Here is a 16023-nt window from a genome sequence, read left to right as displayed (position 1 = left end):
TTGTAAGTTTTGCCGGTTGGGTGTGGCCAGTTGCCCATCCCTATGCACTAAAAGTTGGCGTCTCCTTAAGAGACCACTTTTGCAAAACAGGTTTATGAGCCCAGATTTGATCAGCAAAAACTCCTTTCTCCATTGTAAGGCAAAGGTTTGGATCCGTGCCGCAAACATTACCCCTGACAAACCAGTCAGTCTGCCCAGTTTTATGCATTTCATGTGTCTCCGTCACCCCTCACCAGTCCTTGTCTTAGGAACACACTTCCAATGCAGATACTGGCCTCTGCCATCTGAGAAACTAGCCTTTCGGCAGTAACGAGTTTCTGGAGGGAAAAGTTGGGATTTATCAATCGGGTGTTTATTAAGCGCGACTACTCACCCATGTGGTCTCAAGGTGCTGGGGGGTGGGGGGCGGGGGGGGTGGGGGGGGGTCCGTCAAAGAGCCAGGTTTTGAGGTGTCTTACAATGGTGGTGAGCACTGCTGTTGGAGGTGCAGCGGAAGGGTGTTCCAGGCCTTGGATGCAAGGAAGGAGCAGCCTCCCGATCTGGTTTTCCTGGTGCGTGGGACCACGGCGTAGTGGAGCTGGGTTGATTGCAGGGCTCTTTGGGGTGTGGAATTGGAGTCTGCTGTTCAGGTATGCTCCTCCGCTGTCATGGAGGGCCCTGTGTGCGTGGGTGAGCATCTTGAAGGTGACTACTGCTTCGATGGGGAGCCAGTGCAGTGCACGAAGGTGCTGGGAGATGTGGCTGTTTTGGCAGGTTGAGGACCAGTCTTGCAGCGGCATTCCGGATGTTCTGTAGCTTGCAGGTGATTTTTGTTCCAGCGTAGTGCGTTGCTGTAGTCTAGTCTGCTGGTGACCAAGGCGTGCATGACTGTTTTCCTGTGTTCAGGGGGATCCGTTTGAAAGTCTTGCGTAGGAGGCAGAGGGTGTGGAAGTAGGACGACGTGACTGAATTGATCTGGCGGGCCATTTTGAGCCTCAAGTCCAGGATGATTCCCAGGTTGCGTGCATGGTCCATGGGGGTGGGAGGGTTTCCGAGGGCGTGAGGCCACCAGGTGTCGTTCCAGGCGTTGGGGGTTTGGTCCCATGATGAGTACTTCTGTCTTGTTGGTGAGCAGTTTTTCATCCATTTGGCAACTGTTTCCATGCCTTCTTGGAAGTTGTCTGGTGTTTGGTTCGTTGGTTAGGGAGAGGATGAGTTGGGTGTAGTCAGCGTATGACACTGAGTCCGTAGGATCGGATGATGGTGGCGAGTGGTGTCATGTAGATGTTGAAGAGGGAGGGCCCCTGAGGCACTCTGCAGGTGATAGGAGTAGCGTGCAATGTGAAAGGGGGGGGGGGGGGGGGGAGGAGGAGGAAGGAGTCTGACTAGCTGAGTTCTGCCAGAGAAAGGAGTTGATTTAGTTTAGTGCTTTGCCCTGGATCCCTGCGTTATGAAGTCTGTGTATTTGGGTGCAGTGGTAGACTGTGTCGAAGACTGCTGAGAGGTCTAAGAGGATGAGGGCTGCTGTTTCACCTTTGTCCAGTAGGGTGCAGATGGGGTCTGTTGCGGCGGAGGGCGGTTTCCATGCTGTAGTTTTTTCCTGAAGCCGGATTGGGATTTAGCCCTTGTAATCTTGAAGCCTATGATTCTCTAGTCTTTCCTGGCTAGCAGCAGGAGTAAGGAGCAAGGTCGCTAGCTGGCGTAGCTACAATTGGCATTGCAGTATACAAATGATCATCTGCGGGTATGTAGGAGTGCTGCTAGTGACGGTCAGTAGACTTGCAATTTCTAAACTGGCCCTTCTAGACATGCTTGGGTGAACCGCAGTTGCTCAATACCATGTAACGGAAGTAATGGGTTTTATTCTCCTGCAACTTGACTTTCTGTCTGTGGTGCTTTGATCCGGATTGGTTTGTGGGCACCAACACCACTGGTAAGTGCAACGCAGTGCCCTGCTCCCTGCCAATGTTTACCACTTCCTAAAATCAGCTAATGACCAATCCCAGCACTAGTTGATGGTGGGTGCCTTCCTGTAGTGATCAGGGCTTTAAGTGGGCCGGGTCTCACCGGTGCTGAGCACTGGCAGTTTTTTTTAAAGGGGGCCTCGAAATGGATCTCTACTGGGCTCTTGTGCCCTGGCGGTCTGTTTTTGTCCAGACTGCAGTGACCGCAGGTACATCGCTGTGCGCGTGCTCACTTCTCACTATTAAAGTTACGGCATGCCAGGTGGGCGTTCTTGGGGAAGTGAACTCCTTTAAGGAGACTCATTTTCTCTCTGGATTTCCCCTTTTTTGAAACTCGGGAGCAGCAACATTGTCGTGGTGTCACCAGGGCTCTAAGTGGAAGCTTTTTCAATATCCTATACAAGCCATAGTTGCTGCTTAGTTATCTTGTGCAACTAACAAACATTGTCAAAGCCAATAGTCCTGACTTGTAGGTATGATACTTGTCGTATCCTATATGGATGCATTGACAAACGGCATAGTGTGCGGCCCGACTTGTATTTTGCTAAGTACAGATTGCATAGATTTTTAGCGCATGTGTTTTCAAGCCACGCACAGTGGCCACGCCCCTTTGAGAGGCCCCTAGTTTTTTCATCCCACTTAAAAGCCCCGCTAGTGATGCTCCGGTGTCGTTGCCTTGCGGCATTTAAGGATCCTGGTCCCATTGTGGCGATCCTTATCCCGACAGAGGGAGGAGTTTTGTCTCGTGTCTCTTCCGGATCTTGTCCGGTGCTTGATCAAAGATGGTCCGAATGAGCGGTGATTGAGCTGATTGACTGAGATCCAGTGACTGGTACGCGGGCGCTGACGTGAGGGTCGGGTGGGATTGTAATGGGTGCAGGGAGTGATTGAGAGGCCGCAGCTCGCCTGCATGGCTGCAGTCTCCCCTCTGACTCGATGTGTTTTCTCCTGCAGCTCCTCGGCATCATCTTCGCCTGTTGCCTGATGAAGGGCATCCGCAGTGGATATGAAGTCATGTAGTGCCTGCTGACACGGTGGACCGCGAGGAGATGGACCCCAAACTGCCTTACTTGCACTCCTGCCACACTGTGCTGCTGGGTATCTCGGACGTCCTGTTTCACACCGTCCTGTTGGAAGCGCTCCTTTGTCCCCCTTCACCCCCCGCCCCAACTCTCCGAGACCAATCACTGTGTAATCTTGCTTTCTGTCGTCTGTTACCAGGCGTGGGGCAGAGGGATTTTTCTGAGCTTTCCTTAGTGACTCTGCTTTTGGGGGCCCTCTTCCTGCACCTCTCCTTACTGCCCCTTGTAAAAAGACCTATTCTAACTTTAAATGTTTACAACGTTATAAATATATATATTTTTGGCTGGGTTGTGCCGTGAGCCCTGGAACTTGCCTTAGGCTACTTTGGAGCCCTGCTTTCTGAGCTGCCCTTTGTCACACACATTGTGGTTGGGCAGGAATGATTACTGTACGCATTACACTCGTTTGTATAAATATGCCCCTTTTTGTATTTGCTTCTACCGAAATGGCATTGCGTGTAAATTTGAACTGAAATAAAAACCAACGCCCCAACAGGCTTTTTCGTGGTCGTGTGTATTTTTTAGTGGTTGGCTGAGGGTCCTAATTAAAGGGTTTTGATTTGTGGATCAAAAATGACGTATGGAACCAGTTTCCAGCCTTTATTCCTCCTGGAGTACACTGGCATCTCAAGGCTAGCACTGGAAGCCTGCCGGCTCGGAGGCCAGTCATTGATATTGGGGAGGGGGGAGGGGGGGGGGGGGGGGGGGGGAGCGGGCACAGGTGCTGAATGAAGGTTCAAGAGCTTCGCAAAAGAGCCTTTCCTGGCTGGGCGTGTAGTCTGTCTGAAAGCCTGGACTTCGGATATGTTCCAGACCCTGTGATGTGGCAATGGACCACTATCGTGTCATCGCGATATTTACTTGTCCCTCTTTAATCACTGGTTCCCAAACAGCGCTTCGAAGCCACGTCTTAGAAAAGTGGAGGGCGAAGATCGAGCATGGGTGTCTCCTAACCAGTCAGACTCTGTAGTCTAGGAACAGAGGCCGGGGTATAGAAACTTAAACAGTGCGCATGATAGATGTGGCCCTCCTTACCTCCTTGCTGTCTTTCTTACCTCCTTTCTTCTGTCCTAAGCAAATGTAAAGCGGCCTGTAATACTGAGCACGCGCTGCAGGAAGGCGGAGCCGGGATTGGTGTCGACTCCCCAATACACCCAAGTAGTGCTTGTACTGTTGGGCTACAGTTGTCAAAACGGTGCCCTCGCGCAGCGGAGCCGGCTCAGATCGGGGTTCACTGGTTGGCTTTAAGAATTATATTCTACGCTGTCACACGAGAAGGCAAACTATTTTCAGACGTTGATGTGAACTGCTTCTTTGTTTAACTGCAACCACATGGCCTCCCGTCCGACCATCCAACCGCGCCAGCTCCACAACCGTCGACGACTAAAATTGGCTTACTTTTTCCTGTTTCTTTGCACGTCGGCTTTCTAGTTAAGCGACAATATTTTTACTTCTGTGAAAAAACTATCGTTAATGAGGAAGTGATGATGGATAACACATTATGGAAGACCTCCCCATTACCCTGCCCCCTCCCGTTGAAGAGCGGTTTGACACTGGTTTTAATACTAGTCATGTTGAGGCTTGGACAGCTGTTGTCTTTTTAAAAATGTCTTGTATAATGGCGGGAATGTTTACCTCCCTCCTAATCCTTCTACCTTTGACAATTACCCCCCCTCTTGTTCACAGGAAAGCAGTGTGCCTCACCATAGCCCCGAGTGTTGGAAGATGTTTATTCCCGCACCCTCTCTTTGCCCAAGGGCGACGGTGTATTTTGTTAGCCACCCCTCCTTACCCTTTTGCTGTGTGTGTGGGGGGGGGGGGTGGTATTCTGCTCATGCCCCTCCCCAGGCAGTGGGATATTCAATCCCTGCCTTACACAAGGGCATCGTGGTGCATTTGTGCCCCTTTTTAAAGGGAAGGTAGTGGTAAGTTCACCCCTCACCCCAAAAAGGTGGGTTGTTTCTTTTACCAGCCCCTGGCCTTGCCGGAGGGTTTGCTTTAATGTCTCGAAACTGTGGAGTTGATCAAATATAGAAGAATACATTTTCGGCTTGTATTAGCTTATTTTTCTGTTGTAAAAGCTGATTTTGTTTAATGATATTGCAATTTTGGAGTTTTGCAAGAATTCTTCCTGCCTTGCCAAAGGTAGAAAGCAGAGTGGGGTAGTATGCCCCATACCTTGTACAAGTTTGAGGGTCCCCACCCTTACTCTGCTCCCAAGCACTAGGAGAGATTTACAACAGCTTTTTTGTAGGTCCTTACATTTGTTTTCCTTGAGCACCGATGGACCGGAGAAGGAGCTGTGACACCTGCTTTTTTAAATTTTTATTTAGGTGCATTTCCACTTGTGCTCCGGGATATATTCTGGGAGTGGCAACTTAAGAGCCAAGAGGGAGGAGTTGTGCCTCACAATAAATGAGGAGTTGGTGTAGTGGAGCTGTACACTTTTCAGTGAACCACAATTTAATTTTTTGGGCGTTGGAGGATTCTAACTACGATTGGATGAAGATGCCTACTACTCAGTCCCGCAGCATCTCGTTCATCAGACTGGGCACAAATCCTAAAATGTGGTGGGACTAACCTAGTTAATCGGAATGAATGTGACATCCCAGTGGTTGGCATCACAAGAAGTGATATCCGATCTTAAGCCCTCACATTTGTTTAACATGTCTATCGTGAGTACAGTGGATCATGTTTTTCGAGTATACAGGTAAACCCTCCTGATTAGGCAGATTCGCACTTTTGTAAGCTACACATGTGTTGCCTTTTGTCAGCGTAAACTTTCTCTACCCATAGTGGTTTACCAGAAAATACAGTGGTACTTTAATTATTTCAACGCCTCCTCAGGTGTAGTAAGCTCTAAATGTACGGAGTGTGCTTGGGAAATTGAAGAGTGGCTCCCCTAAAGACCCTGTCCCGATGCGATTTTTAAAGCAGGCTGCGCCGACCATTGTGGCCCCAGTGACCGAGCTAATCTCTCTGTCACAGGGAGTGGTGCCACCTGGATGGAAAGGAGCGGTTGTCAAGGCCCTCCTGAAGAAGCTGAGCCTTGACCCCCTCTGATCTGGCTAATTTCAGGCCGATTTCCCTGCTCCCGGGTGTAAGCAAGATTGCGGAAAGATTGGTTAACTACCAACTATCTAATTTCTTGGAGACCAATGGCCGGCTACGGTTTTCCCAGACGGGATTCCGCCCTGGACAGGGGACCGACACCGCCCTTCTGGCCGTGGTGGAGGAAGCCAGGTGCATTCTGGATTCAGGAGGGTCAGTGGCAGTGATCCTCCTGGACCTGAGTGCGGCTTTTGATACCGTAAACCATCAGGTATTACTCCAACGGTTGGAAGGGCAGGGTGTCACAGGGATGGCTCTGAGATGGCTTGCCTCCTTCTTAGGAGGACGGTCATTTGAAGTGTGGGAAGGAAATGAGAAGTCTCCCCCCCCTTTGCCCTCCAGTGCGGGGTCCCTCAGGGCTCGTCGCTGAGCCCTACCTTATTTAATGTATATATGGCCCCCCTGGAGGATGTGGTCTCCGTTTGGCTTTAACATCATTAGCTATGCGGATGACACGCAGTTGGTTGTTGGGCTCTCAATTAGAGAAGCAACCTGCGGTACTTCATTCTTGCTTGGAGGAAGTGTTTAGGTGGATGTCGATTTCATCCCTTAAACTGAATGGCTCAAACTGAGCTCATGATCTTAGGCCAAACGTCCTTTGCTCTGTCTCCCAGTAGCTGGCCTGACTGCATGGGAGTCCCTCCCAGCCCGAAGAAGGAGATCAAGAGCTTGGGAGTGTGGCTGGAGCAGGATCTGACATTTAGAACACACGCCAAAAAGACCGCTGGTGTATGTTTTGGTATGCTCCGGTCAGCCCGCAAGATTCTGTCACTCCTCCCTGACACCTCCCGTAAACTGCTTATACAGGGGCTCGTCATTTCGAGGCTGGATTACAGCAATGCACTCTTTTTTTGGCGCGCCGGAATCTACATTTAAGAAGTTGCAGCAGGTGCAAAATGCCGCGGCCAGATTGCTGACAAACGTTCCCAGAAGGCAGTCCGCCAAACCGGCACTAAAGGCGCTTCACTGGCTCCCGGTGCGGGAAAGAGTAACCTTCAAAGCACTCTGCATGGCACAGAAGAGTCTGCAGGGGAAGGGTCCTGCGATCCTAAGGAATATGATCCAACCCTATAAAGCAGCAAGGGCCCTCCGTTCAGGTCATAAATTCCTCCTTCAGTCTCCTAGAGTAAGACGAGCCCGTACTGGAGGGAGAAGGTTCTCAGTGAACACGGCCTACGCTTGGAACTCGCTTCCTCTTGTTCTGCGGGCAGAGACTAGTACTCGGCGTTTCCGCAAACTACTAAAAACTCACCTTTTCCCAGACTAGTGGGTCACGTGTTAGCTTTGGTCGGTCTCTGGATAGCGCTGGGATGCTCTAGGGTAACCGTGCGCGATATAAAACTCCAAATAATAATAAAAAATAAATAAATGCTATTTTGTGTAAATGCAGGAAAAGTCCAACCCATCTGACATTCTTGCACTGCATGCAAATCTTGTAAACGGGAACTGAACAAAGTGAAAAGATGCCTCTTGTATGGGTGAAGTGTAAGTTGTGAGCCTTTGTGTCCCCTCCGCTTCATTTGCATCAGGTGTGAGGCTCCTGACTGCTCCCAGCCAGGCGACTCGAACAAAAGGAGGCCTGATGACCCCGCAATATCGGCCTTTATGGGCCCTGCTGGAGTCCGAAATAAGAGCCCTGTCCCCGCCTGCACATTGTGGATCTAAAGCATACCATGTGCAGGTACTGCTGAAACTGTCCCGGTGTTGGGAAATTACACCGGGACAAGTTCAGCACACGTTTCAGTGGGGCCCAACTTCTTGGCAGGGTGGACGGCGTCCACCTTGTGAAAATAGTGGGTGGACGCTATCCACCTGCATGTACCCCCCGACTCATGCCCTGACCAGAGGACTGGGCCAGCTAACGGTTGCTGTTCACGTCGCAAACAGGTTACTTGTGAGCTACCTAGTTGCTAGAAATACCCTGTCCCAAACTGAAATGTCATTGAGTGGTTTGGAGAACCAGTTTAGTAGTGCCAGGCATTTGATTTACAGATCTTTGGCAGACTTTCAAAGACACTATTTGTACCATGACCAGTTCGCTGGTTGTCTGGATACCAGTTTTTGCTGTAGCTGTGAGCAAACTTTCAGAAAAACAGCTTTTGTTTTGCATCGGTGAGTCCGGAAGAACCGGACATGCTAACTTTGCTGAATGGATCAAGCAAGTGCCAAATTTCTTGCAGATGTGTCCAGCTGCACTAGATTCAGAAGCAAATCTAAGTGCTTTTCAATGGACTGCACCATAACTCAAAGCTATGAACAGTTGTGTTACATATATAAAATAAAAAAAACAAAGGTTATAGGGACTTTTTGTAGTTAGGCTGACATTTCACCTCTACAAAACTAGAGATTCAGCAGTTAGCTAAGCTTACTATAACTCGCGCCCCCTCACCCCCAAAGCAATACACTGCTTAGGACTTCACATATTACATTTGGATTGTTTTCTTTGCCACACTGCTGCCGCACTCTATTCCAGTCCCCTCCTTGTTGAAGGAGAGAAAGGAGGAGTTTGACCCCTGCTGACCCGTGCACCATAAAGGTGCTGCATATCTCCCACAGGATGTGCCCAGGCCATAGGTGGGCCCATCCACACCCGGAGGAGACTTTGCTTGGCCCTTCCCTAGGCTTTGCGTTCCTGGTGCTACTGTCACTCTTGTATCCCGGTGTCTCCGCCAAGCAACCAACAAATGAAGGACAATGGTGCACCCATGGACTGTTTCTGACTGGCATAAACCCTACAGACTGTACCGCAATAAGGTAAGCCTGTGGGGGTGCCACCAATAATTATCCACTTCCATCACTGTGGACCTTGCACAGCTAGAGGGGCTGAGGAGTGTCAAAGGTTATCAGTTTTCCCTTGTATCTGGCACGCCAGCACATTTTACCTCACCATCCTCATCTCTCGCCCTCTTCCCACCCATAAGCCGGTGCTCACATTGGGAGCTCCTACAGTGGTGTTACATCATGTCTCTACAAGGTTGTGTGCTCATCTAGTTTGCCATAATTGGCAAACGGAAGATGGCTGCCATAATCAATGCTGCATCTGCCAGCATGACTGACTGCTTCCTACAGCAAGCAGTGCAGGCCCTTGAAGTAAAAATAGAGCTGGTAACACGCTGGCTTTCGCCTTCACCTGCAAATCAACTGCACCATGTGCCTCTAGCCCTGCAAGTTGCTGTGCCCCTCAGCATGCACCTGGACGAGCTGGCAGACCCTTCCCTTTTCCCCTCCAGTCAAGGCACAAGTGAAATCCAGACCCCCAGGATATTGCGGCATGGATTAGTAAATTTAGCGGCACAGATATGGAAACTTAGCGAGACAAATATGGAAATTTAGCGGCATTTTATTTTACTTGTAATCCTTCATTTTCAACCTTAAATCAATGGAAACGGTTAGAGTATTCCGCTTTGACTAGGCAGCCTGGGATTTGGATCAGAGGAAGCAGCCCACAGATGAAGGCTATCCCTTGGAAATGCAATCCTCCATTTTCTTTAGTATAGGTTCTGAGAAGCCCATCAAAGATGGCCTGGTAGCATCCCATAGGAAATGGCATTCTAGAACCTACCTTAGTGTATGCTCTGGGGGTCCAGATTGGAGGGACAGAGCAACCCAAAGAAATAGAATTTATGCAACCAGTCACAGTATGACCTGTGGAATCCACTTAGGAGCAGCTGAGGAGAAACTCCTAATAAAGGCACTATACGACAATGTAAGACTTCAAGGCAATTCGCGAAATCCCGAAGGGTCTGGCTAGGGCTCCGACCATTTGTTTTCATGGGTGAAGGGGGCAGAAGGGCACAATGTTGTAACATTTGCAATGTAATAGGACTTGCATTTACGCGCGTTCAAGCTATTGTCATTTTAAATGACAATGCCATTTATGTTTTATAAACCAACATAAATAAAAGGCATTGTCATTTACAATGCCAGTAGCTGGCACTCGCGTAAATGCGAGACCTATTGCATTGCAAATGCTTGTTTTTTACTAGTCTGCTAGGGTGACAAGACATTTACACAGGACATGTATGGATGGATTTTGCTGCTGCTCTGTCCTCTCCACCACTTCCTTGCCGCCTGACAGTTTTCTGAGTGTGACTTCTTTTCACCTGATCTGCCCTATTGGGTTCACTGCCTGTGCATGAAGTGCCCTGTTCTGGTCCCTTGTCTCCATGGTATCCATCACCTTGCTTCCCATAAATTACCTGCCTGTATCCCATTCTGCCCCAAGATGGTCCTTTCCTGTTTACCTTTCCTCTACTCCCTGCTTTTATCCAGTTGCCACTTAACTCATATCCTGGTCTTACCTCGTCACTTCACGCATGAAAAATGTCCTTTATTTCTACCTACGCCAGGTTCTGCCCGAAGGTGCTCGCTGCCATCCCACTCCTTTCTACCTTTGTCCTCATCTCATCTTGTGCTGCCTTTTGGGCCATGATGCCCAACACCTTTTGTCCGCCTGGCCCTTACTTGTGCCAACTGTTACCAGGAAGCTTGCCATCTGCCCTTCTCTCGCCTGCCACCTACATTTGTCAAGTTGCCATTACCATACCAATTTCTTCACTCTGTTTAGATCCCAAGATGTCCTCTTTCTGTCCGAGTTTGCTATGATAAAGGCACCCTCTTAAATTGGGAAGAAGCGTCTCCCCGTGAAACTTAGTCACCAGCAGTTGCTGTCTGATTGGGCGCATTACCGATTTTTGCGGGCACTTTTGTAAAAATCGCGGCATTTTTACAAAAGTGCCGATTTCGCAGCAAACTGTGAAATCCTGTAGGAGTCTAGAAATCAGGAGAGATGAAACTCAGAATGCCGGGGGATTCCAGCAGGGTACAGACAGTCCTAGTGTCCGCATCGGGTCGAGGGGCATCCGTCTTCAATCCAGTAGCAACTCTACTAGATGACCAGGAGGGGGCGCCCAATGGGGGGGAGGGGGGAGGAGGAAGGCTGGACCTTGGGCCAAGTATAAGTGTTCCACGCTAGGAGCCAGGGCAAAACTTCAGTGGACATCAAATTCTAATATCCCAGGAGCAGTACCCCATCAAAAGACGAGCTGGCAGTCCTTCTGGAAGCTTGTGTGGGCTCCCTACTACACAGACTGGATTCTAACCTTGAACCAATTAGGCAAAAAATGTGGACACCGCAATGACTCGTTCCTCGGGGTATTCTCACTTTCATTGCTCATGAGGAGCTTGGTATGACCTACATTACCGACTTGATAGCATTTCCTCTTGTCGTTCTGGTTAAAAATTTGTCTGAGAAAGGAACCACATTAAATAAAGCAATCCTAAGACTGGCTCTTGACCACACCTTGCGGGTGCCATAGCTCAGTTATGTTAAAGAGTTTAACGAGCATGGAGTTTTTTTTATTAATCCCGAAGGGACGCATAAGAAGGATCCGAACCTTGTTCATGCAGCCTTCCTTGACCAGCAGACTATGGCAAGGGAGGAGGAGTTACTGAAGCCCAGCCCATGTCGCTTCATTGTGTTCAGGACCACCCTGAGGGTGGAGCCGTTCCTACTGGGGTTCTTAAACTCATGACCACTTTTTATTGACAACGTCTGGGTCAATCTTTTCCAACTCCTTGCCCACTCCAGGGGTGAGAACAAGGGACAAATTCTGCAGACCTGTGGCTGTGATGGAATATCTCCACAGAATTTTGTTATTTTACGATGTTTTGCCCATTTTATGATACCCCAGAAAGTCTTTTTTTTTAATTCCGATTTTGAAAATAAAGCCAATTTCAGGCAAGTAAGACATACTTTTATATTTTTACAAATATTGTCGGGTAGTACGGTTTGTGATTAACTTTTCTTAATCGGCTATCTGGCTCAGGACTAGCTGTCATTGACTAGCTTGACCCTGATACTTTCCCTGGCACCTTGCACTTTGCCTTACTTTGCTTGCCTGTTTAACCATCAACTAGATCATGTGTGGGGACCTGTTGTATTCTTTTGAGCGATGTGTTTATCTAGTACCATCTGTTATTGGAGCCTTGGTAACTCTGTATTTTTACCTGTAAATATTATAGTTAAATTGGTATGTCCCTGTGTGGATCGTATTTATATTTTAAATTGTGCTTTTAATACGTGAAACTGAATAAAGATTTATTTGATTTGGCATCTAGTGACTCGGTTTTTTTAAACCGGCCCTGTGTTGATACCGCAATTACTGAGCAGAGAGGTCGGGTGCCATGTGCAACCTATGCATGGCCTAGATACCTAGTACACATGAAGCACCATTATAATTCTTGTACAGTGCTCATACTGAAATACATTATTTGAAGGTTCTCTCGTGTGATGAAGAAAAGGCTTGGTGAAATAAAATGTGCCTAAACACAATTTGGTGAAGCGAGGCTCCTATATTGAGGCCACGTTCTTTATCACTTTTGTGCAATTCAACCACTAAATGTGGATCGCTTCTGCTCTAGTTTTTACATAAAATGTCAATGCTCGCCCCCACCACCCTGCTCTAAGCGCTTGCCAGGACCAGTTGCCTGGCAGGCATTGCACTCTTCTGCTTCCCCCCCCTGGTTAGGAGCTGGATTTAGTGTTCAACCCCACCTTAAAATACTGACCCCAGCAGTCAGTCACACCCCAGCTCCACAGCAGTGTACCTGACTGGACAGATGCAAAAACAGTTGATGGACAGAATGCAGAACAATGTCGTACATTCACCCCAGTATAGAGATCTGGGCCTAAATCTATTGTTTTTTGCTTGCCATTCCAGTTTGAACCCAGCCATATGCAAATCCGTCTTGACCATCTGCCTCGTGGAACAGTCCAGCCCGAACTGCCAAGCCAGGTCCTCACTGGACTGGAAACTAGCATCCTAGGACCAGTTTTGGGGTTCCCCCCCCCCGCCAGGATAGCTTGATTCCAGTGGTATGGAGAGCAAGGGACCCACGTCTGGGCATACCCTTCCCACTCGGTGTGACAAATGCAAAAACAGTTGATGGACCGAATGCAGAACCATGTCATACATTCACCCCCGTACAGAGATCTAGGCCTAAATCTATTTTTATGCTTACCATGCCGTTCCAGTTTGAACCCAGCCACATGCAAATCAGTCTTGACCCTGTGGAACAGATTGCACAGCAGGCGTTGCAACCACCCCTCACCCAGTATTGGGTGTGCTGGACACAGTGCTCCCCCCACACCCAGTGCTTGAAGTGGAGAAATAGAAGTGCTGGTACTCTGTATCAAAGTGCCTGTTTCTTTCTGAAAAGTGCTAGTACTCTTCAATTAAAAGAATGACATCTTGTAGTGCAGGTACACTCTCAAAATAAAAAAAGGTGCCGGTTCCCCGTACCGGCCCATTTAAAGCACAGCCCACTCACTAAAATACTGGCTTGCTAGGACCTCAATCCCAGCAGGCAGTCGCTCCCTCTCCCCAGCCTGCCACAATTTGCCTTTGTGGACAGCCGCCTGGCAGGCATTGAGACACATCACAGGGATGGGGAGCAGGCACAACCCCCGGCAGGCATACTCTCACCAGCCCTGCAGTTTGTGGATTTACAGGCAAAGTGCCAGGCAGGCATCCTGAACCCCCCCCCCCCCCCTGCTCCCCCAGGGGAAAACCCAGTATAGGTATGAGGCATCAGTGGGCAGCTTAACCTGTTGTCCTGGCTCCAGTCTTCCAATGCAGGGACCTCAGTGGATGACCACAGCAACCGAAGGCGGCAGCAGCAGGAACGCTGCTTTTGGAGGATACAATCGACCCACCTCCTTGCTTCCCACCACCAGTGCCACTTACTGTGTTAAAGTCACCTCACTTCCTCCACCAATACTACCTTAAGTCTTTCCTATTCAGGTGGTGCGGCTTAGCCCTCTAATGGCACATGCTTATGCTTTTCGGTTTCAACTTTCATCTGGTGGGTGATTAGAGTTGATAACTGGTTGTAACCAAAAAACAAACAGTCTAGTCATACGTTATATTTTTTCCTTTCCCATCCACAGTCTAGGCCAATGCTACGACAAGCTTTAAAGTAGTGTCTGTAGTAAGAATTGTCTACCACTTCAAATCAAACTAGGAACAAATCTGGTTTTTGATCATATCAGAAGCTTTCACATATATGAACTGCTCTACCTTCTTGTACAGCAATGCTCCTAATGGTCCTGTGCATTAGTGAATTCTCTCTCAAACTTTAAAATAGTACTGACATTCCAAAAATATCATAAGCTCTATTGTAGTCCATCTGGTTGAATCTGATGAACACAAATTGCAATATTCTAGCTCTAATACTACATAGCAGGAGATTGTGAATCTGCAACAGAACAAGCTACATACTAAAGGTTACAGGTAAGTAACATTTCCTTTAGCTGTTATCAGTCAAGTCATGGAAACATAGGGTGACTTGCTGCAGCTTTATATTCTTCAGGGTCTGCATACCACCAGACCAGTGTCTTAAATGTGCAGATTCTGTCCCATATTGAGTACCTGCACTATGTCAATGGGAGAGAACCTGCACTGCTACAATACATTTAATGGGAGAGTACCAGCACTTCTCGGTAACGAACAGGTACTCTGGACCGTAAGTACCAGCACTTCTGTAGTTCCAAATTCTTAACAAGCTCTGGCACACACATAAACAATGTAACAAGTAAAGCACTTGTATTGAGGAACCAGGCATATCGTAAATGATGTCAATCCTCAATCGCTATTCAGTAACAGTGATTTAAACGTATACGTTTAAATCGCCGTTACCGAATAGCGATTGATGCAAGGACACTGATCTGTTTGCACATTTCTTGACTTAATAAGCAAATTAGTCACCATCACGTAGTATTGTGTGGTGCGAAAACACTGATCTGTTTTTATACGTATTGACATGCACAGTTGGATCACCCTACAGTCACACAGTAAAGTACCGTTGTTGCCCAGATGTATGGGCTTATCCTTTGTGATCATGTTTTCCAGGCCTGAAGTCATGGGTCTCTTGTCCCGATCGATGAAACGCGTGTTGGCTGGAGTTTCCTCAACCAAAAATTAATAAAACGAAACATTTATGATATGCCCAGTTCCTCAATATAAGTGATTTACTTGTTACACTGTATCTGTGTGCCAGAGCTTAAGAATTTGTGTACAGATCCATGGATCTGAATTGTGGGGTGGTGGATGATCTGAAAGAAACACGTTAGTTAGATTCCTCACCTTAGAATATCCCCAGGCATCAGACTGGATCCGGAAGATTTTTCGTCAGCAATACCCCTTGCGCGTCGCTAGGCGTCGTCTGCAGCTCCGCGTCCGTCGTCTGCGTCGTGCGCCGGAATGACGTCGTCTGAGTACTTGGACGCCGCCCTCGCGCGCTGACGTCAGTTCTTCTTTTTTCTGCGCCAGTAAGCGCAGATCCGGGAGAGCTACCCCTTTAGTCATTTTTTGACTAACTTTTTCGATCCTTTTTGATCTTGTCTCGACTTCGGTGCCGGTAGGATGCCTGGTTTTAAAGCCTGTGCTGACTGTAGCCGCTTGATGTCGGTTACGGACAATCACCGCCGGTGCCTTTACTGCTTGGGCCTCGACCACGACGCGGAGTCGTGTTCGGACTGCAAGGCCCTGACTTCGAAGGCTAGACGGAGCGGTCCCGTAAGCTTCTCGAGATTCGCCACTCGGCTCCGCACGCCTTTCGATCCCGGTCCAGGAGGAGGTCCAAGGATGGGTCGCGGAGCCGCAGCAGACGTCACCATCGGTCGTCTGGATCCAAGTCTTCGGGTAAGTATAAGCATTCCAAGAGGCGACACCGCTGTTCGGACTCCCCTCGCGCGACTTGGCCGAGGGTCAGGGTGGTTCCACCCCCGCGGCTCCGGCGGAGCCGCAGGCGCCGCGCAAGTCCCCATACCCACCGGTCCCTGGGACTGACGCGACACCGGAGGAAGTCTGTGCCTTCCTCTCGGC

General features: G+C 48.8%; 1 protein-coding gene across 1 annotated transcript in view; it reads left to right on the top strand.

The window, feature by feature from the left end:
- Window positions 1–3523, top strand: part of CD63 (CD63 molecule) — a 56916-nt gene extending 53393 nt beyond the window's left edge. Inside the window, exon 8 of the mRNA XM_085600999.1 lies at window positions 2898–3523. Coding sequence (XP_085457125.1) covers window positions 2898–2963 — 66 coding nt within the window. The 3' untranslated portion in view covers window positions 2964–3523. The remainder of the gene's footprint in view (window positions 1–2897) is intronic.
- Window positions 3524–16023: the final 12500 nt, after the last annotated feature.

This window comes from Triturus cristatus, chromosome 4_2 (genome assembly GCF_964204655.1).
Source record: "Triturus cristatus chromosome 4_2, aTriCri1.1, whole genome shotgun sequence".
NCBI lineage: Eukaryota > Metazoa > Chordata > Amphibia > Caudata > Salamandridae > Triturus > Triturus cristatus.
The sequence above is the reverse complement of the archived record's forward strand: the minus strand, read 5'-3'. Positions and strand labels throughout refer to the sequence as shown.